Source organism: Parus major, chromosome 1 (genome assembly GCF_001522545.3).
Source record: "Parus major isolate Abel chromosome 1, Parus_major1.1, whole genome shotgun sequence".
NCBI classification, from domain to species: Eukaryota; Metazoa; Chordata; class Aves; order Passeriformes; family Paridae; genus Parus; species Parus major.
In genome coordinates this window covers 34,227,071-34,254,955 of record NC_031768.1, presented here as the reverse complement: position 1 = coordinate 34,254,955, position 27,885 = coordinate 34,227,071, and the positions used below count along the sequence as shown (strand labels likewise).

General features: G+C 40.3%; 1 protein-coding gene across 2 annotated transcripts in view; it reads left to right on the top strand.

Annotated features, from left to right (window-relative positions):
- The window catches only part of DHRSX (dehydrogenase/reductase X-linked), a 202,580-nt gene that overhangs the window by 132,956 nt on the left and 41,739 nt on the right, over positions 1-27,885 (top strand). The window contains exons 4-6 of one of the 2 annotated variants that reach the window (XM_033513822.1): positions 8,830-8,931; positions 20,068-20,157; positions 22,241-22,448. In XM_033513822.1, coding sequence (XP_033369713.1) covers positions 8,830-8,931; positions 20,068-20,157; positions 22,241-22,448 — 400 coding nt within the window. The remainder of the gene's footprint in view (positions 1-8,829; positions 8,932-20,067; positions 20,158-22,240; positions 22,449-27,885) is intronic. The other variant, XM_015625572.3, reaches the window with a different exon arrangement.

Genomic DNA, 27,885 nt, shown 5'->3' with positions numbered 1-27,885 from the left:
GCTTGCTCTGAAGTACATTCTCCTTTTGTCATCTTGTATAAGCCTTGGTGACTTTTACCTTCATTAACTGTTTGACTCTGTATTACATCCAAGAAGCTCTTCACTTGAGTTTCAGTCCCGGCAGGAGTGTCAATAGAGGACGCTGTGTTGTGTGCATTGCATATATGCCATATATTTTTTAGGTTTTAAATGAGATACAAGTCACAGTGTAGAGTTAAGCCATTCCAAGGAGTAAATGTCACCTGAGAAGAAAAAAAAACCACATATCTAGAATTCACAAAATACAGCAATGAAATTTAATATAAAAATCTATTCACCGGGAAGCAAGAGGAAAATACAGTATAAAGAAAGTACACAAAAAAGTATACAGAATCATACAATAGTTTGGATTGGAAGGGACTCTTAAAGATTGTCCAGTGCAATGAGGGTAATAATAGTAAAGAAGATATTCTAAGCCATCTTCTCTTCTGTCTGTAAATGATGAATTTTGAGAAGCTTGTTGTGAGCTCTTCTTTCCCCATGAAGCAGAGGGATTTTACCTGGGCAGGTCTTTTTGGTTTTGATACTCTGGAGGGAAGAAAGCATGCTTAGCTGTTAACAGGAGGAAGGCTGCCTTCCTCAGTTCTCCAAAACACAAAACAGATATCATAAGTATTTTCACTGCAACCTTTTTCTTTTTTTTTTTTTTCCGTTCTGAATATCAGGCTCAGACTGAAATTAATGTGGCCATGGCATTTTCCCACCCATTTCTTCACAGGGCTCTAAGTGGTCCTATGAAGAGCCAAAGTCATATTTCCTTTCAACTTATGTGGAGGCACATCCACATATACTCAAAAGGGTGACAGAAGGAGTTCCCAAAAAAGTTCTTCAGAGGGGTGAAAACAAAGTCTTCCCATAGCAATGGGGGAGGATATCAGAGGGCTTTGTCCCTCTACAGTAAGAAACACGGATAAGGAGCACCTGAACTCATGAGGTGAAAGCATGTGAAGAAATTCTATGTGTATCTATTATTGTATATTTGCTATTCTTAAAAAGCTAAGCCTCCCCAGTGAATAATCTTGAGGAAATTTTACCCACGTGAAGCTGAGATAATCTTTCCACCCTGAGAGCTAGTTGTAGATCCCACTGCTGCCATCACCTCCCAAGGTTACTTTATTTGATGAGCTGATGGTAGTTTATTTCTTCTCAAGCTCTGGCCACACTGAACAGAAAATGTCAGATAACATACAGTAAGGCGCTGCTTGCATGTTTGGAAAACCCAGGGCATGCCATGCCTGTGTGAATGGTGCTGAAAAGATAACATATCTAAATTACATCCCACCCGGTATTGCAACCAGCAGAGTCACACTTGGGCATTTGTGTTGCATTAGATGGACTCCCTCCCTTTTGTACTGCTGTTAGGTCCCAGTACTCTGGCAGTGTGGTTTGTGGAGCTGTTCAGGGGTCTCTCCTGTGATGAGCTGACATTTCAGCAGTAATGGGAGCTGCTGGTAGTGATGGAACTGGAACATTGTTCTTTTCCTTAAAAGAACATGGTTCTTTTCCTTGTCCATTTTGATTAACCAGTACACAAGAGATACTGGGGTGTTTCTTGAATGTAACAAATTAAAGGATCACTGTACTAGGCCACACACTTCTCTTGTGGAAACTGAGAAGGCAGACTGTTCAGTTTCTGAAAGCCAATTCCTTTTTTTATTTTATTCTTCCATCTCTGAGAAACAAAACAGCTTCCAGCTGAAGATGTTTTTACCCATTTCTCTTAGTACAATGGGGTAAAGCTCTGTGTTTAAGAAAAGGCTCCACAAAGTACCACTTTCATGCAGAAGCAAAAAAAACCCCACAATATTAATTTCTAATATTTGCCTAATGTGATTTCTCTTTATGTTGTAACACTGATGTAAACCTCTTGTTTCCCTGAATCGTCCAGATGACACATGGAGGCTGTTTACAAAGGCTGACATTAGGCACAGGAAGTCAATCTCTTTATACTGCCTTTAAAGTTAGAGGTGCTAGAATGGATGACTCAGAGAAGAAGCAGCTGAATTTAGGTGCTCTTGCTTGCCTGCTGAAAGGCTGCAGACAAACTAGGCTGCCTTAAATTGTGAGTGTATCTTTTAATATAAAAAATTCTCAAATGGTATATCTTTAAATATGCTCACTATTTTGATCTGTGCCACTGCACTCACACACTTTGCCAGATGGATGTCTTCTATTTGACTTCTTCTTCAGTATATCACAAGCATCAGCTTGAACAGTAAATCTGCTCTAGAGTTACCCATGCTTTATTATTTCTGTTAATAGTCTGTGAAAGATCAGTGGTCTGATAAAGGGCCACAGAATTATTCAGGCTAATAAAAGACAGAGAATAATACTGTAGAGAACTTATAAAATGCCCAGCAAGCATTGCTCCAAGGTCACATGTTTATACTAATTTGAAGGACTAGAATCCAAAATGCTGGAAATTGTCACCATAACCACAACTGGAATTAAGCATCAATCACTGCCATGGGTAGGATTGTACATACTAGGATTTTCTGTGTGTTAATGTTTTATCTCTGTGAATCTTGGCTTCTAAGGCAGAATGGAGGAGATTATATAGTTCTTATAGTATAGAGGCCAGAGAAGTCATCAAGTGTGTGAAGGCAGGAGCATGGCATAATCAGGAGACACTGTGCTTGCTGCATTTATGTTGGCTATCTCTTGTTGTGCTCAATATGCAGTTGGTTGGTACATGCCTTACTCACCTGAAGGATTTTGCTTGGTTTTGTTTACTGAGAAGTCCTTTTAAAGTAAGCATTTTATGGTCCTGAATAGCATGCAGTGTTCTGTCATCATGCCTGTCTGAGCAGAACTTGCATCACAGCCCTTGTGTGAGTCCCGGACAATGTAGGAAAATTCTGTTAATGGGAGTTGTGTTTTGTAGATGGGGACTTTTTGTGCTGCTGCACATATCCAGCGGGCAGAATGTGAAACCAGAAGTTTGTGTTAGCAGTGTAGAACTGCTTTTGCATTTTCCACTCACAGCAAGGACAGCGTGATGAAAAAATGCAACTAGACTCCAGTCAGTACTGCTTTATGTCTTCTTCTCTTCCCAGCTCTTTCTTTCCTGAGGTTTGCTCCACCTCATTTTCATGTGTCACCTTTTGGACAAATCTTCCCTAGCTCTGCTGTGCAGCATCTAGCAGATGGTAGGTTTTTGACTCATCAAGGGTCCTTTCTGATAAACATCTCCATGACACTGTCCAAATTCTCAGAATCATGGTCAGTTGTTTGTGAGCAGGACAGCATTCCTTCTTGCTGCTGTGCAGATGCCAGAGCATAACCCTGCTGTGGAGACACAGAAACCAGAATGCAATGTACCTGGGAGATGCTTTTTTGGACATGAATACCTGACTACTGAACACTGTTTTTTAGTACCTTGTCTAGGAAGCATCCCTTATTCCTTGCTGAAGAGGTAACTCTTCCTTCTATCTTCAGACACTGGATAGATGGGTGGCAAGTAGGAACAGGCAAAGCAATCCTTTCTGTAGTCCTCAGCTCCCTGCAGTTCTGGGCAGACTTGCAGCTTTCCTTAGAATGAATCCCCTGCATGTGTTTTTAACACAAAGGCTTTGAAAATAATAGAAAACTGCTGTGGCATAAGTACTAAAAGCAAGAAACCTTTGACTTATGATTTCTGCTGAAGCAGATCTGTAGCTGTCCATAAAAATTTCAATGTGGTGAATTAGAGCTGAATGCATAAAAAATGGTATTTGGTAGGTGGCCTTATGCCATCTTAATCTGATGTAACCAAGCCTAAGTGGTGTAGTCCTTGAGGGAATCAAAACATTGCATTTTCCTGTGTTCAGATGATCAGTAAATATCTCAGAAGTTACAATCCCTGATCCTTCACTGAATTATCTGTCCATTCTTTTTTGCTTCTGAATTTTCCTTCCATACCAGACTGAAATTTTCATTTCATGCTTTTTATGCCCTGTGATACAGACACAGAGGAAATGTGCAGTCACAGTTAACTGTGCTGGTGTGGAAAGTAAAGGAGGGGAACTCTGAATGTGAAGAAAGGTGTGGTAATAGTGTGAAGAAGCAGGCAGACAGAAATGGGGAAGCTCAGGCGGGTGTGAGATCTTCGGGGCCGTCTCAGGCTCTCCTAATGCTGGGACTCCTCCTGGATTTTATGGGTCTCAGGGTGTCAGAAAGCTCTCAGATGTGTCTCAGGGTGTCAGGAGCTACCAGATGCCAGTCATTCAGGCTCTCTCATTTTAGTTGCCATGGCCAAGCAAGCAGAAGGTGTAAAATGCAGGAGCAGGCACTGCACAGTGCATGTGCTCAGCAGTGTCACACGTGGCAGCCAGTGTGGCTTTGTGAGGTCTGTATGAGCCTCATGAGGTGCACCCAGAAAACATTGTGCTGACTTCCCTGTGGCTGAAAAGTTGCTGCACCAGGCATGTTTGAAAGAAAGCAATTAGGGAAAGCAGCAATTGTAGCACCATTGTATACATATCTATTCATATGTGGTTAATAGCATATGTAACTGGCTGTCTTTTGGGAAATTTTGCTCCTCCTGTATTTCAAAAGCTAATAACTCTCTGACAACTGAGCCATCAAATTAAAATAAAATAATAGAAAAATATTTTTAGGAGTGAAAATTTTAGCCAGTGTCTGACAGTTATGGATGTATTGCATTCATTGGAAAAACTATTTAGATAAGAACACAGGACACATCCAGTTGAAGAAAGAAATACAGGTATGTCTGTCACTACAGAAGTACCTGAAAGCAAGTTACACAGGAAAAGGGGAGATAAATTGGGGTAGAGTTAGAAATTTGAATACTTCAGTAGCATTACCTGCAGATATTCTGTATGAGCTTATTCTGTATGTAGCTTCTACTCTCCATTTTTGTACTTAACAGCATACAGAAAATGAAAAGAATGAAGTAATTTTGAAAACTTATTAGATTATTAAACTCTAAAACAGAAGGCCACTATTGTGGTAAAAGACAAGAATTTTGGCATGTTACAATTTTCTTGCTGTTAATGAACATCTTCTTTTTGCTCATACCTATCCTATATGGAAAAACATTGCCATTTTTCTTTCCATTAAGTAATTCAAGTTACATTCTAAGTTCACAATCCAGTTTGGTCATTTTCTCACATTATTAAACACTGGTCTTTTCTAACTAAGGCATCTAAAAAATTGTCATGCTTAGTATATTTTTGCATGCTTCAAAATATTCTAAAAACTTACCATTTTTCTTAGCTTCTAACTTGTAATTCTTCAGTACACTGATTTAAAAAATCATCATAGGACAAAGAAGAAGCTCATTTTCTGCTCAAGGCCCTGCCTCTGAGTCAGCACACGACTTGGAGCCACATTTTGGCACAGTTTCTCCAGGGGAGAGGCACCAGCGAATCCACCTCCCCAGCAAAGGGCCGCCACGCATGAATAAGCACCAACAGGGACTCTAGCTGTTAATGTTTCTGCCCTGTGAGCAGAAAGAAAAGTTTGGGGGTGGATTTGTTTGTTTGTTTTCCTTTCCGAAGCATGTTCCGACCTTTTGATGGCAAGTGCTTTACAAATACTGAATATGGTGACATGCTTTCCAAGTAAGCAAGTAAATAAGTTAGGTAATGACAGCCTTGGCCTAGTGTGCCATTAGTATGAGCACTGAACAGTCATAATGAAGGATAGCATTTGTTGTGCAGAACTGAAAAATTAAGGGAGGGGAGATCAGACGCTGCAACAAAAAGTTAATTATGGGGAAGAATGAGACTGCATTGGTCAGGCTAAAAAATCACTCTCTTGGCAAGCATTAACCACCATTCTTGTTGGCAATGCAAGGTCAAATAAAGGAAGAGATTAAAATTTAGTTTAGTGGATGTCCTCAGAGGTCTGCTTTTCTTGCATATGTAGTGGCAATAGAGACAATAACGCATCAGAGTCCGTACTGGTGATGAACAAGGGGTTGGAGCCTGCACCGTGCCACAAAATACCACAGCTAATGAAGGCCTAATGCCTCCTGTACCAAGATAAATATTTCTTTATTGAAAGTGACTCCTCCATTGGAGGAGTTGCCTCCTAAGAAGCAGATCATACTTTCCCTAATATCTTTCCTTGATGAGCTGCCTAATGAAGTAGAACAACAGCAGAGTCAGCATAAAGCTTCATCTAGGTCTTCACTCCACTCGTTGCACAAATTATTAATAACTTATTATGATCAGGTTTTGGATATCTGAGGAACTACAGTGCCATTCTTGTGGTTTCATACAATGGCTAGGCCACAGGAGGAATGGCCTGAACAGCTCTCTTCATTGATAGAAGTTAATAACTTCTACATTTCCTTAACATCTCCATGTGCAGGGCTTCAATGAAATTAAAGAAAATTGCTGAGCACCTAAAGGTCTGCAGAGAGATCAAGAAATTTTCCACTTCTATTCATGGGGGACAGTGTTGTTGAAATGGCATAACTTTAGAGTCACTTTGAAAAAATGTATTTACACTATCTTACATCTGGGCACTATCTATTACACTCTCTCATAACTGGAATCTAAGCATTCTTGTTTGTTTGTTTGTTTGTTTGTTTTTTATTAATGGAAAAGATCACTGAATAATTTATATACATTCACTAAGACAATTTCAGAGGACTAATACGTCTAGGTTCCAAATATATATAAGGATTATTGATGCCTCATACTAAGGGAACTAAAGAAACTGTTCTCCTGTAAAGGAATTAAATAACAGTTGTGAATATCTTTCTTTTATTTATCTTGTTGTTGTGCCTGCAGGCCTTCCTAATCTGTTACACTACTGACACACTATAAAGAGGCAGTATAGCTCAGAGTCTTGGTAGGGACAGGATAAACATCCCTGATGGACCAGGGAAGACAGTAAGAGGAAAGGTCTCTTATTGCAGCCTGCACTGGAGCCTATTTATCCAATAGTTTAATCCTCCGGTCAGAAAGACATTTTTGAAGAACTGTATCTCTTTAATTTCCCCGTCTTTCAAAGGCTGATTCTTTCATAAGAAGGGGGGAACCCATGTGCAAGGAAGGGGCTGGCTGTTCTTTCCTGTGGAGCAGGAGGAGGGAGGGCAGCAGGGAGGGAGGAAAACATGGTGAGCCTCTGAAACCCCATCCTGGAGACTGAGCATCTGTGCAGAGACTGGGAAATCTGGGAGCTCATTGAAACTAAACAGGACGGTAAGGGCTCACCCTGCAAGGACACAGTGATCAAGGAGAGATGCTTTGCACAGCCTTTGCCTTTCTCTCTGAAGGAACTAGTCACAGAAGGTCACTCAGTATTGTTTGACTTTCTTAATTTGAAACACCATTTGCTCTTCCTTGGAAAATCTACATCATGGAGGAGGCTCAAACAAATCCACCTCAGTGTCCTGGTATCTTTTCAGGGTGGAGTTGAGAACAGGTGGCTGACTTGGGCTCCCACAGTGACAAGTAGGAAACCAGAAGGGAGACTAATATTTATGGTAGAACATCCCATTTTCTTCCTTAAAGCATAGCTAATGCTGAAACAAACCAAAAGCCCGACATGCAATATAAACTTTTTTAAAGGCTAAAACAGTTGGACGAGGTTATAATTTTCTTTCTTTTTCACCTTTGCAGGGCTTGTAAAAAATTTGGACTGTTTGTGTGGGGACAGCTACTGCTGTTGGCAGGGGGCACTGCTTCTTCTCACTTCATAATTCTGATCAGAGCTTCATGCAAAGCAAGGCAATCGATGAGGCAGTGCTGTGAGAGCCCAGGGTGAAGGCTGAATAACTGCAGCAGGAGAATTTTAAGACCTGATGTGTTTAAAACTGCTGGGGGATCAAAATAATATTTTTTATTTTGACTAATTAATTTTGCAGCATTCTAGTGCAGGTCAATGGCTGAGTAATGCTTCGGACAAAAGGATGCTTGTTTGATATGTGTTTTCATGGAAATAAAGACATACTGGTATCAAATACATTTTGAGACACTGACACCCTGCCCCTTGAGCAATCTCATTGTGTGCAGTCAGATTGCCAGGCCCCTGCCCCTGCCAGCCTGCCCTTTGACTGACATCAGCAGCATAGGCAGGATGCCACCCACAATATTCATGTGAGGTATGTTCCTCTCAAATCACACTGCCATTGCCAAAGCCAAGTGTCAACACAACTCTTACCCACATTTAAACGGCATTTTCGTGTCTGGTTGTTGCTCCCAGGTGACCTGGATACCGAATGTCCCTGAATGTCCACAGGAGCCACATCATTACTTACAATGCTCTATTTCCTTTTAGTGATCAGCAGAGTTGCTGTGTTCAGGGTGTGCTGCTGCTCATCTCTCCCACTGGCAATAAATCTTTGTTTTATAAACTATTCCAACCACTGGTACTCAGTAGATAGTCTGGGAAAAAACAAAGGGCAGCATATTTGCATCAGAAACACAGGGAAACCTTGTAGTGTCTGATGTGCCCTCTCCCCATTTGATTTCCAGCTGCCATGTCCTGATCATCTCAGTGCTGCAGCACTGTAGCTCCTCTTCCTGAATGGTAGCAGTAGTAAGAAAAATAGGGTAAAACCCGTGTGCTTCGTTTGATGCCCTCCTTCACCTCCTGACTGCCACTTTCCCCATATTCACTCTGGGAAGAATCAATATTTTAAGAATAGAAATGAAGGGAGGAAGGAGAAAGAAAGAACTTGAGACCAGCTTCACCCTTCATTTTGAAAAGTCCATTTTCTTTTTAAAAATTTACTTTACTAGTGATGCTATCACAGGAGTCCTTGCTGATGTCTATGTGGTTTTATATCACTGTAATTGACTTTCTTTGTTTTTATTTCCTCTTCTCTTCCAGTGGAGTTTTTATACTGTGATTTGGCTTCCATGAAGTCTATACGGCAATTTGTGCAGCAGTTTAGAGCAAAGAATTGTCCACTCCATGTCCTGGTGAATAATGGTGAGTTCTGTTTTTATCTTCACTTATCTGCAGAGGAAGATGTGACAAATGGAGGTCTCGTCTATCACTTCACATTTCAAATAGATTATCTGAACCATACAGCAGGTTACCGTAAGGCTGCATTAACTGGTATGTCTTTCTAGAGTTAAATTGCATTTTTTTGAGAGATTGTCAGGTGAGCAGTCTGAACACTTCAGTGCCACACCTGCTCATGTTGTTGCAAGTCTGGGTCCTTTGCTGTGATTTTTTAGCTCTCCAGCACTAAAAATAATGCAATTATATAAGAATCTGAGCATCTCTAAGAAAAATAAGAAAGAGAAGCTGTACTTTATGCTGGTAGAAAATCTATCTTTTCACTTCTATTTACTTTCTCTCCCCTTATGTTTTTCCCTGTATAAACACTTGTTTACTGCTGTTGGCTGATGAGCTGGGAGGGGGGTCTAATACACCTGAAATATAATCTAGCAAATTTTCCAGCAGTCTCAGAGAGGTCAGTGCATAGATCCAGTTGCTACTGGAAAGCTGTTCATAAAACTGCATCCTTAGTGGTCAGAGCACAAGTTAAAAAGACAATATTTACCTTGCATTCATACAATTATCAAATAAATTTCTAATTCTTAGGGATTTTAGCCTTTGTTCTTCACATACTCGCTATCTAATTTTGTGTTATAGCCACAGTTTGGAAGCCAGCCTGTACTTCCAGAAACCATGCATGCTCTGCATGCACTGTCCTAAAGGGGAATTTTCACCAGTCTATTTAACTAGGGGAAAAACCTGCCAGCAACAATTTAGGCTTCTTTTAGAAGTTTGCTGCTTTTATACGCTACTGTTTTTGTTTTCCCAACTATTTACATATGTTTTTATTAAGACATCCCAGAGAACATTTTTTGGTTTCCTGTGCACACTTCAATCCTAGTGAGAGCAAACATGCTGTAAATAAAAGGGTTTATTCTAATCATAGATGCTGTAAAAAGCTCTCAGTAACACAAGTAAATACTGCAATAAAAATTCAAGGGTTTTTTATTTGCTGATTGATATGAAACATTTGTGAAATGTTCAGTTAAGAGTTCATTTTTCTTTGATTAGAGAAAGAAGCCTACCATTATTATTTTAATTGAGCAATAATTAGAGGTGGGTATTTATGCCTAGTCATATTTATAGTTAATTAGTGGATATTTAAGCCTAGTTACAAAATCTTTCCAGACTTACTTTTAAACATACAGAGTAAAAACTTTTACACAGATGGGAACAACACTATTTGAAAAAACCAGCATTTTATGTGAAAAGGGATTTTTAATTCCATGTACCCATCAGGCATCCCCTGCCCTGCACTAGTTTTCAGCATGAGCAGAGCCAGCATTGTTAGCAGGGGCTTGGAGGACAGTTGGGGGAAAAATTATGAGGCTGAAGCAACTGGGAAGCCCTGTGGAATATAGGATTTTTTTCTGCCCTAGCTGCTGCTGAATTGGGTTGGATGAAAATTAAATGTGTCTCCTTATCCAAGAAACAAAATTGTATGAAAATGGTTCTCCTAATGTTCCTAATATGTTACAAGACCAAAGAGTATAAGCCCAAAACTTCTTTTAAGAAAGGAGCTTGAGACTAAAATTTGCCTGATTCAGTCTATGTATTTGTGACTTGCTAGAAAAACATTTGATTTCACTCATACTTTTTTTACCAAATACATTTGGCAAGAGAAATATGTTGTTTGAGAAAAATCCTTTTAGAATCTACAATGAAATGAATGGTTCAAGTAATTTTTTGGCCTTAGCAGAATCATGTTCAAAGCACAGGTAAAGAATCCGATAGAATTAGGTGAGTCTCTGGCCATTTCCAGGCAATGACTCGACTTCTAAATGCTCTTTCCCACTTTATTTTTTTTTTTATGTTCTTTTTTATTTGCTGTTGTAAATAATCTGTAGCATTTAGTTTTGTAACTAGTGAAAGCCCACTTTCACTAGTAGCTTTCATTCCATAGTGGAAGCCCAAATGTTTCCTCGCTACATAAGAGAAAAATGAACATACCTAATAGAGAAAAAATGGCCTGATGCAAAAACCACCAGTACTGAGAACAGTCAAGACAAGTGCTGACTGTCTTGGGTTATCTGGTTGGATATCTGGTTGACTTTTCTTTTTCCCTTTCCCTTCCTCTTTCTGCCTTACATATATATATATAAATATATTTCTGTATATATGAAGTCTCAATGCACTGAGGAGGGTGATTCAATCCGTCATGGACTGCAGAGCTGGAAGCACTACTCTTTCAAAAGCCTCCAAAAGCCTCATCACAGTTGCCTGTTCCACTGCCTTTCCCATAGGTTTTGAAAATCAGACTTTGTATGCATCCCATGAGGTTCTAAATCAAATTATCACCAAGCTAGTAAAATTTTATATTTCTGTCTTCATAGGACCAAGCATTTTATTATCAGGGCTGTACTCCTCTGTTACATTTAGTGTAAAAATATAAGAACTGTTTCACTGAAATTTTTGTACTACATACTAGAATTATTTAATTGCTTAAATCTTAATCTTTTAAATTGATTGCTATAATCTTGTGTATATATTAGTGAATTTTCCACATATTATCTCTTTGAATGTGTGTCCCGTATGTATGTGAAGGTATTCATTGAAGACTTGTGCAAACCTGTCAAAAAGCCAAATGTTTGAAGATAACTTGATAAAAGTTCCAGCATTCTACAAAAATGCAAGCTATGAAATTAACATTGAAATATTATTAAAGACAAGGGGTTTCATGTGAATTACTTTACTAAATAAATAATCAATACTACATGTCTAACCTAAGATTGTTATTTAAATTCAGCAGTTTTTAAGGTCAGTGGTGATTTTTTTGAAAAAATGTCTCTTTATCACTTCCTCTCTCTCTCTCCCTTATCTACCTCAAGGATTTAGCTGGAAATTAAATTAATACTAAAATCCTGAGTTTCAAAGTATTCTGCTAGAGTTAAACATCCAGGTCCCACAATAGTCATGTGAAAGTTTAGATATACAGCTAAATGGAGATTAGTGCACTAGTCACCTCCTCTTTTTGTTATAGCTTATTTTAGCATGTGCATTTAACTTTCTAATTTCTAATTTAAAAGGAAAAATTTGGTTGAATGCACGAATTACTTCAGCTGACAAATAAGGGCCTGTTTTTCCATTACTATGCTTTTTGCATCAGTAATGTGCATGCTCAGCTCTTGGTTTTTAAAATAAACAAAACATATTAAAAATGCAAATAGAGTATTATATAAACTTTTTTTTTTAATATGTTAGTGCTAAAAGGACAAAAATGCTATGACATAGAAAACAAATTCATTTTCTGTAGAAAATAAGAAGTAAGCTAAATGGTTGAACTGAGCCACAAAAAGAGGGATGCAGTACAAGCAGTGCAGAAAGCTTAATCTGACAGAAGGTCAGAAGAATGTGTCTTCTAGTCTGCTAATTAGCAACTGGGTGCTAATTTTTAGTTTTGTTTTGGAAAGAACTGTGTCTTTGTACAGCTGAAAAGCATTTAGCAAATTACAGCATGTACACTAGTGTTAATTATTTAATACATTCCTAAAAATGGCATTGCTGTTAAAATGCATTAGAAAGTCTGCTGTCTTCTTGTGGTCGAAAAAGTGACAGCTACTAAAACACTTTGTAGAATTCTATGACCAGTAGTTTCATGCCAGAGATGTTTTTTCTAGCCTTGAAGGCAGTAATTTTCTCTGGGTGCTGGAACTTTTTCTCGGCACATTGTATTTAATGCTTTTGCTTGTATGTTGTTTACAGAACTTAATGATCTTCAAACCAATAGAGCCAACACAAAAATCACAAAATATTTAGTGACACCAGAATTACTCTGGATGCCAAAAATGCACTGTCTAGCTCATTAACAATGAAATGCCAACTTAAGAGATTTCAGGCTATTATTAGCCTATTGCAGACAGTTTACAGTTATTATATTTCAGGTTGAAGCCTGTGTAAGCAAATTTAAAAGCAATACTTCTGAACTGCTAGCTAATTCAGATGACCATATTTGGTACTTTGTGGATCATCTGAGAAATTATCAGTCTCTTGATAGAATGAATAAATCTGTATAAGCTTACCTCTTCAGTTCCTAGAGCACATTAAAAGCTGTATCAGTGGCTGTATACATGAAATATAGGTATTTTCTGGTGTTACCTACACACAATCCAGATGTGCAGGTCAGTCATAATCCTTTGCCAGGAGTCCTTTGAATAGTCCCATGGATGCTGTCATGGTTGGTCATATATTAAATTATTCTTGTGTTTGAGTATTTGCAGGATCAGATCTTCAGAAGAGGAATGAAATTTGAGGGCTGGGAACAAGGGCATGTATCAAATGCAAACAATTCTATACATATTTACCTATTCACAGGTTATATTTATAAGTTGAATTCACTAATAGTTAAATTGTTTGAAATTATCACAGTGGGATCTTTGGAAAGATCCTGTCCCACTGGATTAAGTAAGAGCCAGCTCCTTTGCCCGTAGAAGCTTCAGGCTACACTGACTGTTCTGATGAAAAGGAAAGAAACCTCAGAGATGTGGAAATTCACTGCAGAAGAGCTTGGGGCAAAGTTTGTGAGGAGGGGTGTTGTTACTCCAGTGAAACTTGGATTTCATTGAAATTAATGCTTCTCCAGCCACACAGGAAAGCTGTGGTGAACTCAGGATACGATATCTCATTAAAGTTCTTCCAGTGTCTTGCTTTCAACATCACGTTTATCCTTCCTCAAAGACAAATTAGAGGAATACCCAAGCAAAGCTGTGGTGGAAAAGATATAGAGGGATAGGGACAAAGAGAGAAGGGGATGAGCAGAAGAGCAAATAGCCTTTACCTGTCAGTCATGGATGATAAGTACTAGATATCATGGAAGAGCTGGGCCTTTGGGAGACGGTTTTACCTGGAAAAGTTAATTTGAGGTGGTGGAGAGACTGGTTTTCAATGGATCTTCCATGTATGGTAGGAAAAAACTGAAAGATTCATAAGAACCTTAACATGCAGTATTAATTTATTCTAAAATTAGAAATTAGAAGAAACTCACAGAGCCCTTTTTTTTTTTTTTTTACAAAGTTCTGTGCATGACAAGTGCCATCTTCTCAGATTTTTCAGAAGAGATCACCTTTTAAGAGAGCTGACTGTGGGGAGTCTGTCTGCTCACACACTGCTCTCCACAGGTATTAGGTGCCTTGGGTATTGGGAGTAACTTGTCTGGGCACATGTGTCAGAGCATGATGACACTGCTGACAGTATCCAGCCTGGCTCATTCAGAGCAAATGAGTGTTGTGCAATGCCAGCATTTATCTGCCATATGAACTTTTAGCAGCAGTCGTCAGCTAGAGATTTCATTATACTTGGACAGCACTTTAGTCTGCCAGAATTTTATGTATCTTGCAAGAAGATGTCAGATTTCCTATAAAAGGTTTATTTTTTATTGGAAGAACAAATAAGTTAGAGGGGTAACCTTAGACTCTTCTGGCTTTTAAACTGTAAGGGTTTCATTCATGAAAATCCTGACTTTTGTTTGATATTATCTTTGTCTTTCTGATTATTTCCAAAGCTTTTTTCTCTGCCTGTGATATCAAACACTTTGTGAAAGGGGAAATATCTCTGGCTCCACATGTTGCAGGTTTTTGACCCATTTGCTTTTATGTCTTGAAAGTGAATGTTTTATCAGTAGAAGACAGTTACAAAATTCAGCCATTGATGGATTAGGAAACCCAACTGGTTCTACTTAAGTGTGTGGAACATTTGCCATTGGCTTTTCTGAAAGGCAGAAGTGAGCCATGTTTTATTTTTACTTAATCCTTTCATAGCTTTTAGGTAAAAGTATTTTTTATACAAATTGCAAACTGAAATGTTTTACTTCTGAGAGAATATCCTATTGAATTAGAAAGCTGTGACTGACTTTCCTATTTTCTGATTGTGAGTGGGCTGACTCACCATTGTGCCAACTCAAATAACCAAACAGTTACTGAGCATATTTTTAGGAGACAAAGGGTTTTTTTGAACCAGACCTAATTAGGAATGCTCTGATGTATTTTAGCATAAAATCAGAACCTTGGTTATGGAATGTATTTGCTTTTTTTAACTGACACATTTTCCAAGGATCTAGCTTGTGCTGTGCTCACGTGTAGTGGTGTGACATTGATTCAGAATATGAATCTATTCTTACAGAGGTGTTACAGCTGGTTCAGTTTTGTTCTGTACCTACCAAGGTTTGGTTATTCTCACAGTCCTTGAATGTGGATTGTCTGCATTTTTTCCTTTTCTTTGCTTTAACCTACTGAGAAACTAAGAACTTGTTGGTTTTTTTCTGGAAAGACACACCACTTTATCTTCTTTGGCACAGCTAATACACTTCTCCCTTGTGAGCATTATAGGTGGGTCTGGGAGCACCAGCAGTAGATACTACTCAGTTTTCAGTTCCTTTCTACTTAGCCAAACTTTTAGTGTTTGAGCTAAGAGTTTCTATGCCAAGTATTTGCCTTAGGCTGACTTTTTTTTCTTTATTTCATTTTGTAATGCCAGATCAAACAGTTTATCTGTTTCCAGCAACGATAAGACAAACATCTTAGGAGTTATTTTAATGTCAAAAAACATGGGAAGGTTTTTCATAAAGTCTGTGTTGTTATCACAGTGTGGAACTGGATGCAGACAAGATCTTGCCTTTGTGTCAGTGGTGGCTGCATCTTTTGTGACATGTGGAATATTCCCCTGTGCTTCAAGTCAGAAGCTTGCTAAGGACTGCACTTAAGAAGACACCTTTCATGTGTTCCTCATGGAGTATTTTGCCTGTATATATAAGAATATTCTGAGTCAAGCCTGAGTAGGTCTTTCTGCTCGAATCACAATCCTGAGCTCTGGTGGGAGGTGCTGCATACAGACAAATGCACCAGCGCTGAGACTGGGCACCAGCATTGCATCTGCTCTTCATGGCTGCCTCTGAGCTGGTGGAGATGGGCACCAGGTCTCACTTCAGGCTCCTCCAGGCCCTCCACTGTCCACACTGGTGGCCTCAGTCTTCCATGATCTCTGTGAAAGTTTCTGTCCCACGAAAAATAAACTCTGAAGTGTTGATGGTATAGGACAGTTAGTTGGGAACTGTCAGGATGACAGAAACCTTGATTGCTAAACATTTGAATTTTCTGATTAAAAGGCTTTTACAGAGAATTAAACTATGAACATAGCATATATTCTTGTTAAATATCAGAAAATTAATAAGAGAGCAAGTACTGAGGTAGAGCTTGGGTGGGTAGTGAGGATGAAGAGAGTCATTAGGTATGTCTGAAATGTAGGAAATGTCTCAGTCAGCGGCTGGAAAGGCTTAGACACCATGTAATTCACAAGGATTGAGACCTTAACCTTGAAGATTCGAGTGTCTGTTGAGTACTATGTGATTGACTCTTTTCTCCATGAGGGCACTCTTGACTGATCTCTTACTTGCAAGTTTACTGATATTTAATAGAGACGAGAATTATTGCTACTGGTGGAGAAGGGGTTGGAACCTCTCTTCTGCTTGATCACCCATTTCGATGTAACTTGTACAAAGAAAACTTGTAAGTTAGTTACAGATGGTTGATACTGAAGCGGGGATGGAGAAGCTGGAAGGAGCCTCAGAGCCACGGATCATGGCTCCAGCAGGAAACAAGCCTCAGCAGCAAGGGGAGGGTGAGCCAGGTGTGTGACAGGCAAATGCTTGTAGGGTGCTGAGTGATGTGCAATTGAGACACAAAGGAGGTACTCACAACGGCTGGGTAAGAGAATTAGGGAGAAGGAACTTACCTTTTGCAGAGAGGCAGAGAGGTAGATGGAGCTGATATGCATGTCTGGGGCTGAACCTCTCCCCTCCTTCCTGAACACATGCAGTTCCTTGATAAGATCAGCATAGGATCACTGGACTGTGGGGGTAAGGGAGCAGGGGAGGCTGGGAAGCAGAGCACTGTCGTTAGTTCATCATGACCATGCATTTTGCCCAGCACAGGGAGTTGAGGAAGCTGTAAGGAAAGGTAATCAGAAAAGGGTGGTGCAGAGCATCCTAGGAGAAGGGAGCAGGAGGTGAGAGCTCATGGGAACTTGTTGAGTGCTGGAGCAGAGGCTCAGGGAGACCTCTATGGAGAAGTTGTCCTGGGATGAGGCAGGAGGGACCTAATTCTCTGGAGATGGTTCTCCCCAGCCAGGCTCGGTCCCTGTCCTTTATCAAACCTGTTTTACAGTGGCAAGTACCTTCCAGGAAAGGTCCATGCATAGACATTGTTCCAGCACTGATGCCAGACAAACAGGTGTCTTTGCATCTCCCCAAGGGTCACATCCATAGGAGTGGTATCATCCAGGTGTCATTGTCATGCCATGGGGTAAAAGTTCTTGCTTTGCTTCATTTTCCTCCAATTTGGCTTTGGAAAATTGCATACACACATATAAAAAGCTCCAAATTATCTTAGGAAATGCAAGAGTCTAAGCTCCCTTTGGGAAGACAGGGAGTAAGACAATAGCACTGGAAAGCTGCACCAAGTTTAATTCGTGTTTTTGTGTTTTTCTTCTGAACTGTTAGGATTTTTATCTTTTCATTTCTCATACACTGTTAATCTGGCTTCTCTGTGTGGTCCTGTTGAGACTCAGAAGACTTTCCTGGGATACCAATAAACATGTGGCATACCTGCAGCACTGGGCTCTGGGTTAGGGATGTGGCTTAGTAAGCAGCTATGTCACAGCTTTTCCAGCAGTGCTGTAAATCCTCTGCTCTTCAGCCCAGACCTGGCAGTAAGAAGCGGTACCTATAAGAAGCAGACATGTGGCACACTTGTGCCTGCAGTAAGCAATGGGGACAATTCTTACAATAAGGCATGACAAGTTCTTATTACTCACTAGCCAGAAGAGACCTACAGGGCAGGTGTACTCTGGGATTGCACAGCCCAATTGAACAAGGTGGAACAAGCAATCTGGTATAGGCAGCCTTGCCAGGGCATGCTGCTGTATGGCTCTTCTGCTCAAGAGAGAAGTGGGCTATGCTATTTCACATGTAGTTACACCCAGAGGTGTTTTGTTGCAGGGGTGTGCAGAACAGAACAGTTTTGACATTCTGTGGAGTGGGTTGCCCCATGTGCCTGCACTTTTGGGATTGGAAATGATGCTAAAGGCATCAGCTAAAACAGTGCAAAGCCAGTACAGAGGAAGGGTTTTGTGCTTTAGAGGAAGTAACTGTCTCCTAATTTTTCCCCTTGGGAACATTTTTTGTACAATATGTATCTCTTTGTTGTAAATAACAAGAATTGGGTGAATGTGATTATAAAGGTTCACCTCATGCAGTGAAGGTGTTATGTGTAAGTGTTTGTGGCTGACCTATTGATTTATCTCCCCAGCCTTTGGCTGTCTGGAGATAAAAGAACTTGTGTGAGGGGGATCTGCCTCCAAACAGTCTTCTGTGAGTCTGGCTGGGAAGGCAGACAGTTTGTTCTGTATATGAAAAAGAGATTTTAAATTTTTATTTTGCAGTGAGTTTGAGTGAACTGACTTTAAAAACCACCAAGCTGCTCTCTGTAAATAAATCCAGATGAGTGAAATATTTGTATTTTTACAGCTCTTAAAACACATTTTATAATGGAGATGAAGGATGTCTTTGCAGGGGGAGGTATGGGCATTAGAGCAATATTTGTCATCATCTGCAGTACGAGCAGGAATAGTGCAAATTCTCCTGCATAATTCCATAAAAAATGGGGTATGTCTAGCCTATAATATTTACAACTATCATAAAAATTTTTGTTATGCTGCATGCAGTGTCAGATACATTTTGTTCTTTAAATTACATAAGATGGATCAGAAACCAAGAATTTCATTAAAACTTTTATAGAAAATTATCATAAATTCCTGCTTACAAAGACAGCCCTCTTGGAATGTATTCATTCGTTGAGTGAGAAATACGATCATTGGCTAGTCATAGAATTAAAAAAGAATATATTTTTTGTTATCCATTAAAGCTAATTAAAAATGTGCATAATTTGAACATATTACAATAAATGCAGAACTGCAGCACACTGGAATGTATTACTATATCTATATGAACAGTTGTTCAGCATAGTTTTGCAGAAAAAATATTTTCCTTATTCTAATTTATTTCTACCTCTGAACAATCACACATCCATGTTTTGTTTAGTCAGTTTTTTGTTCCCATACTATCTTTTGCCAGAACATTTCAGCAACAGCTAATCAATTACAAAGTAGAAGCTCATGTTCAGTTTAGTTATTCATTTTCTTATGCCATGATGTTATCAGTGATATTTTAAAACTGAATCTTCTGGAAACAATACAGCTAAATCATAGGGAAAAACATATAAGAAGGTTATATCAGAACTGAGGTGTTTGGCATTAATGGTTTGTGTGCTGCCACTTCAAATTTCACATACACTCTGAAAAAATTATAAGGGTGACTATTGATAATTAAAATAAGAAAGATACGGAGTTGTTTGGATTGCATACCAGAAGAATAAACACAATCATTATTAGTTTACAATGAAAAGACAAGGGATTTGTTAACATTTCAAGAAGTATTGGATTAATTCAAGGAATTAAAAGTATAATCAACTTTCATTTTTGAGTTAACATTTGGGACCTTTAAGTAAAGCTGATGATGTTTCTGGATAAGAGAAAATAAATAGCATGCCACTTTTAGTGTCTACTGAATGTTAGGTAGTTAATAATTTAAAAAAAGAGAGCTTGCTGCTACACTTACAAGGTTTTCCCTTTTGTTAAGGAAGGAGACAGGCTCAGTTGCCTGTTGGGTATTCCTCTGTATGCTCACTTTTAGTGAATTAAAAATGGCTTTTCCTCAAATAAGAGAAACTGCCCTCAAACTACAGGGCAAGATTATTTTGGCAGCCTTGATATGAACTATCTGAAAGATCAGAGCCTTTAAAAAAAATAAAAATAAAAAAGTCTTTCAAAGGTGTTTTGGCTTAACATTATTTGAGCAACTTCTCAAGGTAAATTTCTGAATTTCTATTCAGGGGATACTCCTGAAGTATGAGCAAAAGAATACTGGGGAGTGTGTATCTTTACAGTTGTGCATTGTGTAAATGAAAATTCTTTCTATCTCCTGACCTGAGCTCAGATCTGTTTTTTTGCTTCCAGGATGTACAGCACAGATGGTGGAGACTAATTGGGGTGGAGGGCAAAGCGTCTATGTGCTCTTGAAATCCTGTGCCTCTCTGGAGGTCGAGGGTGAGGTTGCTGTGGCACAGGCATCCTCGGGGCTGATGTGAGCAATGGCAGCCTCCCTGTGTTTGCCTGCTGGTCATGATGCAAAGCTGAACGGCTGCAGCAGCTGTCTAACACACTTCTCTCAGGACAAATTTCTCCATCCCTCCATCTGACTCAACCAACAGAAGTGTGTCCGTGCATGGAGGGGTCCTGTATTGAGCCCTGCAGCAATCCCAGCAGATGCAGAAGCAGCATTTGGCGTGCAGATCAGCCTTGCTGTGCCGGAGCTCTTTTATTCTGGCTGCCTTTGTTGGGCTTGTATTTTACTAGTGTTGCTGCAAACAGAACTCTGGCAAACTGCTTCCTTTCACCTTTTCCAAGTGTCAGAGCTTTGGAGGGCAGGATGGCTTCAGAGATATGCAAATAATTTCCTTGTACTAGCCCTGGTGCTCAGAGATGCAGCAATATTTCCATCTGCCCTCCAACAGCTCATGCTGAGTTCTGTCTGTGCTAAAACTTGCACTGTAGCAGGCTGAGACTTGGTCTGGGAGCTTGGGGTTTGTTCCATCCCTAAGCCATTCCCATCCTTTTCTTCTTCCCAGAAAAGAAGACTAAGTCACAGCTGGGCTTGTCTCACATTTGCATCTGTCCATAACCTTCATGCCAGTTCTCAGTCCCAGCCACTGTTACAGATGATATTATACACAGTTTACAGCAGTAAATGACATAGGGAGATGCTAATCAGAGCTTTTGTGGAGCCTCCTCATGTAATTTGTGTTGTGTTTCTTTTCACTGTACCACCAGTCAGCATCATTCATGTTCAGTCTGAAGTTCTCCATTTGCAGGCACGCTGTGTTCCACCCAAACCTTTTGTCTTCTCTGTGGTCTTTCTGAGTTTCTTCCCCTCCCACTGCTTCTCCAATTGCTCCATTAAGCAGTATGAAGCCACAGGTGAATCCCTATGGGTGTTTGCCATACTAAAAGAGGTCCCAAAAGTACCTGTTCTTTGACCCAAGAGGCAGCAACAAAGCAGGACTGTCAGGTGGCAGGAACCCCCAAAGCAGTGATGTAGATGCACAGCATGTGCAATTTAAAATGGTCATTTAATGTGCAACCATCAGGTCAGGCTGACATCAGGAAATGGGACGTTAAAGGCTTTTTAGTGGGCACGTGAAGTAGCACAAGGATTAAGCAGACACGCTTTCATGTCTTGAGTGCAGAGGTGGCCTTTCTGCTGTATCATATTTGTGGGTGTTAGAGAGAAGCATCCTGTAACAGGATTCTCCATGAGTTACGTCCATCTACATTTAAATGACAAAGGTCATGTCCACTTGTACAGTAATTAAATTTTAATAAAATAAGAATAATTTATAGCATTCAAGTCTAGGCTATAATTGAGCAGGGTAACTATCCCTCAGCCTCAACACATGATATAATTTATGCATGAGCTCAGAATTCTCTGTAAGATGCTGAAATCAACATTGCATGTTGAGGTTGTGGATACTTATTTTAGACACTGAGTTTGAAAATTGTGGTTTGTGGAAATTTATGCAAAAATATTGCCAAAATAAGCACTGAAAACCTAATTTCAATATGCAGCTGCTTGTAAGCATGGTAATTAAGATATATTGGGTAAATTTACTACATCTGTTCTCACCCACACCAGTGAGACAAAAGTTGCAGATTTCAGATGAGGACTCACCAAAGCTTTATGCTCCAGACAGGACCCAGGAGAAAGCTGTCTGGGGGAGCAGGTCTGCTGCTTAGTCTGGTCTTGTCTCCACTGCTCAGAGCTTTGATGGAGAGAATGTTGTTGGGATTGCCCAGCTCCCACTCCTTGAAAACAGTTTTCACAGATGAGCTCACAGTCCTGCAGGGAGGGAGAGAGACAGTCAATCAGCACGTTATCTGGATAAAGAAACCAGAGTGGGGGTTTAGATATTTCCTTGTCAGGAATCAATCAGTGTCGACTTTACATGCCATCGCCAGTCACTCACTGCTCTAAATGCCGTGTTTACCCTCTGCAGCAGGAGATCCATATTCTTTCTACCTTGCTGCTCCTCTGAAATAAATCAATGGGTTTTACCTCTACTTTTTCCTCTAGCTGGGGTGATGCTGGTCCCTGAAAGGAAGACGGAGGATGGGTTTGAGGAGCATTTCGGCTTGAACTACTTGGGACACTTCCTGTTGACTAACCTCCTCTTGGACACGCTGAAGCAATCAGGAACGCACAGCCACAACGCTAGGATCATCACTGTCTCATCAGCCACCCATTATGTAGGCAAATTGCACCTGAACGACTTACAAAGCAGGTACCGGTCCCTTTTTGGTACTCACTGATCTGTAGTAATCGTGTGCAGATTAAACTACAAGAGAATTTTTACTGACTACTGAATGAGCTGGGGTTTTGTTGCCTTTTTTTTTTTTTTTTTTTAAATATAACTTATGGTACTTCTCAAGCACCTGCTTTATATATTTAATATTTGATCAAAGCTTGCAGCCTTGAGCCAAAGGTACAGATAATTTATACATTCTTAACGGCGTCTTTTATTCTGGACTTTGAAAACCTGACTTTGCCTTCTGACTTACACTGCGGTGATGCTTGTGGTGCATGCAGGGCCTGGACTCGCCAGTCGCCGGGAGAGGCTCCATAGCCGGGGTGTTCGGAAGTGGCTCGGATGGGAGCTAATAGACATGATCCCCATGAGGGTGAATGCAGAGGCCCCGCTGGTGCCCTCAGACGAGCTCAGCCAGCTGCCCGTGGAAGGGCTCCGGGCCCTTCCTGCCCAGCTGCCTCACTCACAGCTGCTGTGCGGGGCCTCTGCTGCTCCTTCCTGCCCGGCAGCTCTGCCCGCAGCTCCCTCTGCCTCCGGCCGCCTCGTCCTGACCCGCTCCCGACATCGGGGTCCCTGCCCCTGGCTTCCCTCACAGCCCCGCTCCAGCTGTCCCCACCCACCCCGGCCCCAGGCTCTGTCATCCTGCCTGTCCCTGCCCGACCCCGGCGGTCCTTGTCCTGGCACACAGCAGCCTGGCCTTCCACTGCCAGCGCCAGGCTGCGGCCTGTGTCTGTCACCCCCTGCGCTTCCTTCCCCAAGAGCTTATCGAGACCCAGACTGTGGCCACCCTGGGTTTTTAATCCAGCGAAATGGGCTTAAATGCATGGATGACTTCTGACTTCCTGCTTTCATTTAGGAAAACTGCTGGTGAACGTCTCTGGGGTATTTGTAACATTAAGAAGACATCAGATGATGGGGTAAATGTCCCTGGTATCATACAGGAACTGCGTGGAGTGGTTTAGTTAGCGGAGGAGCGGGCAGAATAGCTGAGATAAATTTCAAAATTTCCCAATGCAGTCATGCATGGCAATTCCGTGCTTACTAACAGGTTCAAGCACAGCCTGCCTTCTCCTGGGCTCCAGAGGCCTTCTGCCTGCCTGCATGGAGCCAGTCGGACTTCTGTGTCATTTCCATGAAAATCTGTCTCCATCCTTTGACAGGGACTTCAGGAGATGATCAAAAGTACCTGGCCCAAGGTATCATTTCTGAACAAAGACCGAAATTAGAGGGCTGGGCTGTTTCCACTGCAGACATTTTACATATGAATGCTGCATTAGGCATGTCAAACTTCTGATTACATATTATGGCATCAGTTTTATTACAAGCCATTGTTTAGACCTCTGCAGGGTAGTCACAATTTCATTTCTTGCTTGTAAAACAACTACAAGAAATTGCCCTTACTCTTCACTGGATGTATGCAACCATTGTTTCTGATGGGCATGTGCTAGATGGCACCATGCAAGGGGGATAAGGGGATTAGTATTTCTTTGGGCTAAAGTGAGGAATGCAGAATTAAATGTGACTCTTCTATGTCTCTAGATAACAGTAGTTTCCTTGATTATAGCAGGGCCTTATACTGTGCCTCTCTAATTTAGTATCATCCCACTCTTTGATTTGTCATTATTAACTCAAGTTTTAAAGGAACCAGAAATGTTTCAGTTTGGAAAGTTATGGTTGAGTAAGAACATGACTAGTCTGATGTAAAAAATAATAATATACCAGTGAGATTACCTGCAGCTTTTGTGTCCTTTACATTTCAACATTATTGATGTAAGAAGGGCCATAAAGGATGACAGACTCTGACTGATTTTGCCTGCTCATTCCCACACAGATGCTCTGAATCACTCAGGGGCAGCAGTGGTGCCTGCACATATGCACACTGGTGAAACCCAGAGTGGGCTGTTAAGTCAGGTCCAAACCTTTCCTTGCTTCAGGTATAAAAAGATGGTCCTGGGTATTTTTTTTTTAGCCTAACTGCCAATAAGCCCCCTGCCCCCGCCAGGTGAATAGTTTGACATCACCATAAATAGTGCTGCAAAAACCAGTGCAATCACTTGTGTGTTTGAATGTGTCCCTACAACGTGAGCATGGGGTTTAGCAGGAGGACTGCTGCAGAGTATCATACCCAGGCATTGCCTACTCCATGGGGCCCTGGAGACTCCTTGTGATTCAGAGCAACATTCAAGAGATTTAATGGGTGTGGTAAAGAGTGGTAAACAAGTTTCCTGGTGATGGCATGTCTTATGGCTGTGTGAATGGGAAATCATTCAAAAAAATTTATTTATTTTTTTTTTAATTTTTTTCCTTTGAGTTACACCAGTTGCCATAATTCATTTTACAACTCAGGTGGATGTTCCCAGGTTGGCCGGTAGTCCTAACCTAGCAGGAAAGCTGCAAAACCATCTGGAGCCATTATTGGAGAAAGGGAGGCTGTACTTTGTTCTGGGGAAATTACTGTTGGCAGCAGGCTGAATTGTTTACCATACTCTTGTCCCATTATTCCTAGATGCTAGTTGAGCTAGTGTCCTGATTAGAGGTGAGTGACAGTACTGGAGCAGGGAATTCATCCATCAAGAATGGCAGAGAAGGAAAGGCAGAAGTCTTATCTTGACTTAAAGGAGACAGTAAACTTACTGAACTGAGGTTCAGTTCTCTGCTTTACCACAGACCTTTCTGTGGAGTCCTTCTCCCACCCAGGAGAGTCTGGGCTGGCAGATCACATTGCTTGTACTTGCTGCTGAGAAATCTGATCTGAAACCAGGCATCATCCATATCAGTGACCATGGGCAACTGCATAGAAAATAATTGTTGGAAGGCCTGTCCTGCCCCATGAACAGTGTTAAACAAAGCTTGTGTTACTGTCTTCCATGTTCCCTCCTTGTTTTTTTTCCTGACATCTTACCAACCTGATTTATCCCATGTTGCTCTGGTTAGCTCTTTTCAGTGGGATGGTTAATTTAATTTTGTCTTTTTGCATTTTACATTGTTTTCCTTCCTTTGTTGTGTCTTTTTTTTCATGCTTACCTGCTTCTTCATCTGTGTCTTGAGCTTTTTTTTTCTTTGAATTGCCTTTTCCGTCCCTATTTCTCTCTTTTTTTCCTTTGAGGCTGTCTTATTTCTACCCACCAGTTTATCTCCTCCTTTCCATGTATCTTCATCTTCTCTTTACCCCCTAGCTCCTCTCCTATCTCTTCCCTATGAATGCCATTTCTCCTTCTTCCTGCCCCTCCTCTTCACACACACACACACACACACACACACCAGTGGAAGAGACATGGTATGGGTACATCAAGGCAGGATAGAGCTTGTTCCAAACAGGCAGGGCACAGCTTGTTTCATGTGTGTTATTGCAAATGCAAACACACACGCACAAGAGCACTGACTGTTCTCCCAGTTCTTTTGCTGAAGGATATATATGAAGAACATCAAACGCCTTTGTGGTCTTTTAGATCCAGACCATTTTCAGCAGCAGTCACATGAGTCGACAAGGGGATCCCTAAGGCAAATCATTCTCCTTCATCCCTACTTTGAAAACGACTGTTTTCAGGGAGGTGAAAGTTTAAGAGAAACACAACCTATCTGCAAGCATTTCCACAGTGGTGATTTCAGCAATTGCATGCAGAGGGTAGTACACTGTGTGTTCCAGCAGCACAGCTGGCATGGCCTTCTTTCCTCTTTTGCCTGCCTTAAGTAATACTTTCTAAATTCAGAGGAGAAAAAAAGTATGGTCACGAGAGAATACAGCTGTCTGGTTTTAGGAAAAGCTTGAACAATAATGTACCATCCACTTGGGTTGAGATAGGCTTGAGCAGTGCACTGCAGTTTGTGGTGTTCTTTCAAGGCTGAGGTGTAGGACACTCCTTTCAGTTCTCTACCTACCAAAGTAAGAAGGTATTTTTAAGAAAATAAAGAAAAGAAGACCGTATTCTCTTTCCCAGGCTGTGGATCACACTTGAACATGCTCCTTTCCCAGGGGTTAGCATCTTTGTGTGTTCTGTCTAGCTTTTTCTCCATGACTAACTATTGCTTTCATCATCCTCTCTTTTTGCATACCAAATGGGCCCTGTAATGCTGTGAATCACAGATCTATGAACTCCCCAGCCACAGTAACACAGCTCCTTTTCTGGTTCACATCTTTTGTAAATTCAAGAACAGTTAGTCACACTTTTCCGCTCTCTTTCCTCTGCTCTCCAACTGCAGAAGGAGCTGATTTTTTTTGAAACTCTCCAAGCTGAATATAACATATTAGATATAATTTCTGTATTTTTCCCTGTAGCCCTAGTGCATGAATCATGTCAGAGACAAGAGAAGTTAAATGAAAAGAATTGCAAAATTCCCTGCTGCCACATGTGTGTCCTAGCTGGTGTAAAATAGGATAAACAGCTCTGCCCTAGACCTGGGAAGATTCTGGAGAGACCTGGCAGCTTCAGTTCATCTCCTCTGTAGGCAGTTCGTAAGGAACTGTAACAGGAAGTGTTGGGTACTGATGGGAAAATCTGTCTAGCAAAGTGTCTGGAAACCTCCTGTTCTTGGAAGAGGTGTATACTTCATCTTCTCTTCTTCCATATATGTAATGTTTGTTGGTTAAAAAAGTTGTATTAAGTTTGGGCAGAAAGTTGAGGATGTTTTTCCTCCAGCATTACTGAAATTTTAGAAAATATTTTCCATAAACAGCAGCTAAAAGTTAAGACGTTGAGTTACTTTTGGAAATGCCTATCCATTTTTGAAACCAAAACATTTTATTTCAGTGTTCTAAAAAAAAAAATAAAAAAATATTATTTGTAATTATCCATATGAACACTTTGGTAATCTGATTTTGAAGTATGACAATAAAACTGAAACTCCCAACCTTTAACTTCTAAACCATCCTTTTCTAGTATCTCCATCAGTTTCAAATTACTTTTTCTTTTTTCTCTTTTATTTTTTAAGCTGGATATTTGTATATTTATGTAAAATAGGTGTTTTTTGTTTGGTTTTTTGGTTTTTTTTTACTAAAAATGGTTTGAGTCAACTTTTTTTTTTTCCCAGGGAAAGGCTTCAATTTTTTAAATATGCAATTAGTTCCTTCAGTGCCTTTTCATGATTGATCTGTTTCTTAAAGTTTCTTAATTCTCTCTGACTGGAAGAACTAGAAATATAACATCTTAAATTCAAGCAAAAACAAACATGAAACTGGTGTAGCATAGTGCTGTTGGGTATTTTTCTATTTTTTTTTTTAAGTATAAAGGAAAATTTGTAAAAGTAAGTAGGAGAGATTTTCATTATTACTCCTTTTTTGTAAATCCAATCTAGTCAGTACAGAAGTCTTTCATAATAACATAAAGAGCTGTGTCACTGGACTGTGCAAAATACATAAATTGTAATCATAGAAGATTGTTCTAGATCATTAGATAGATACATATTATCATAGGTT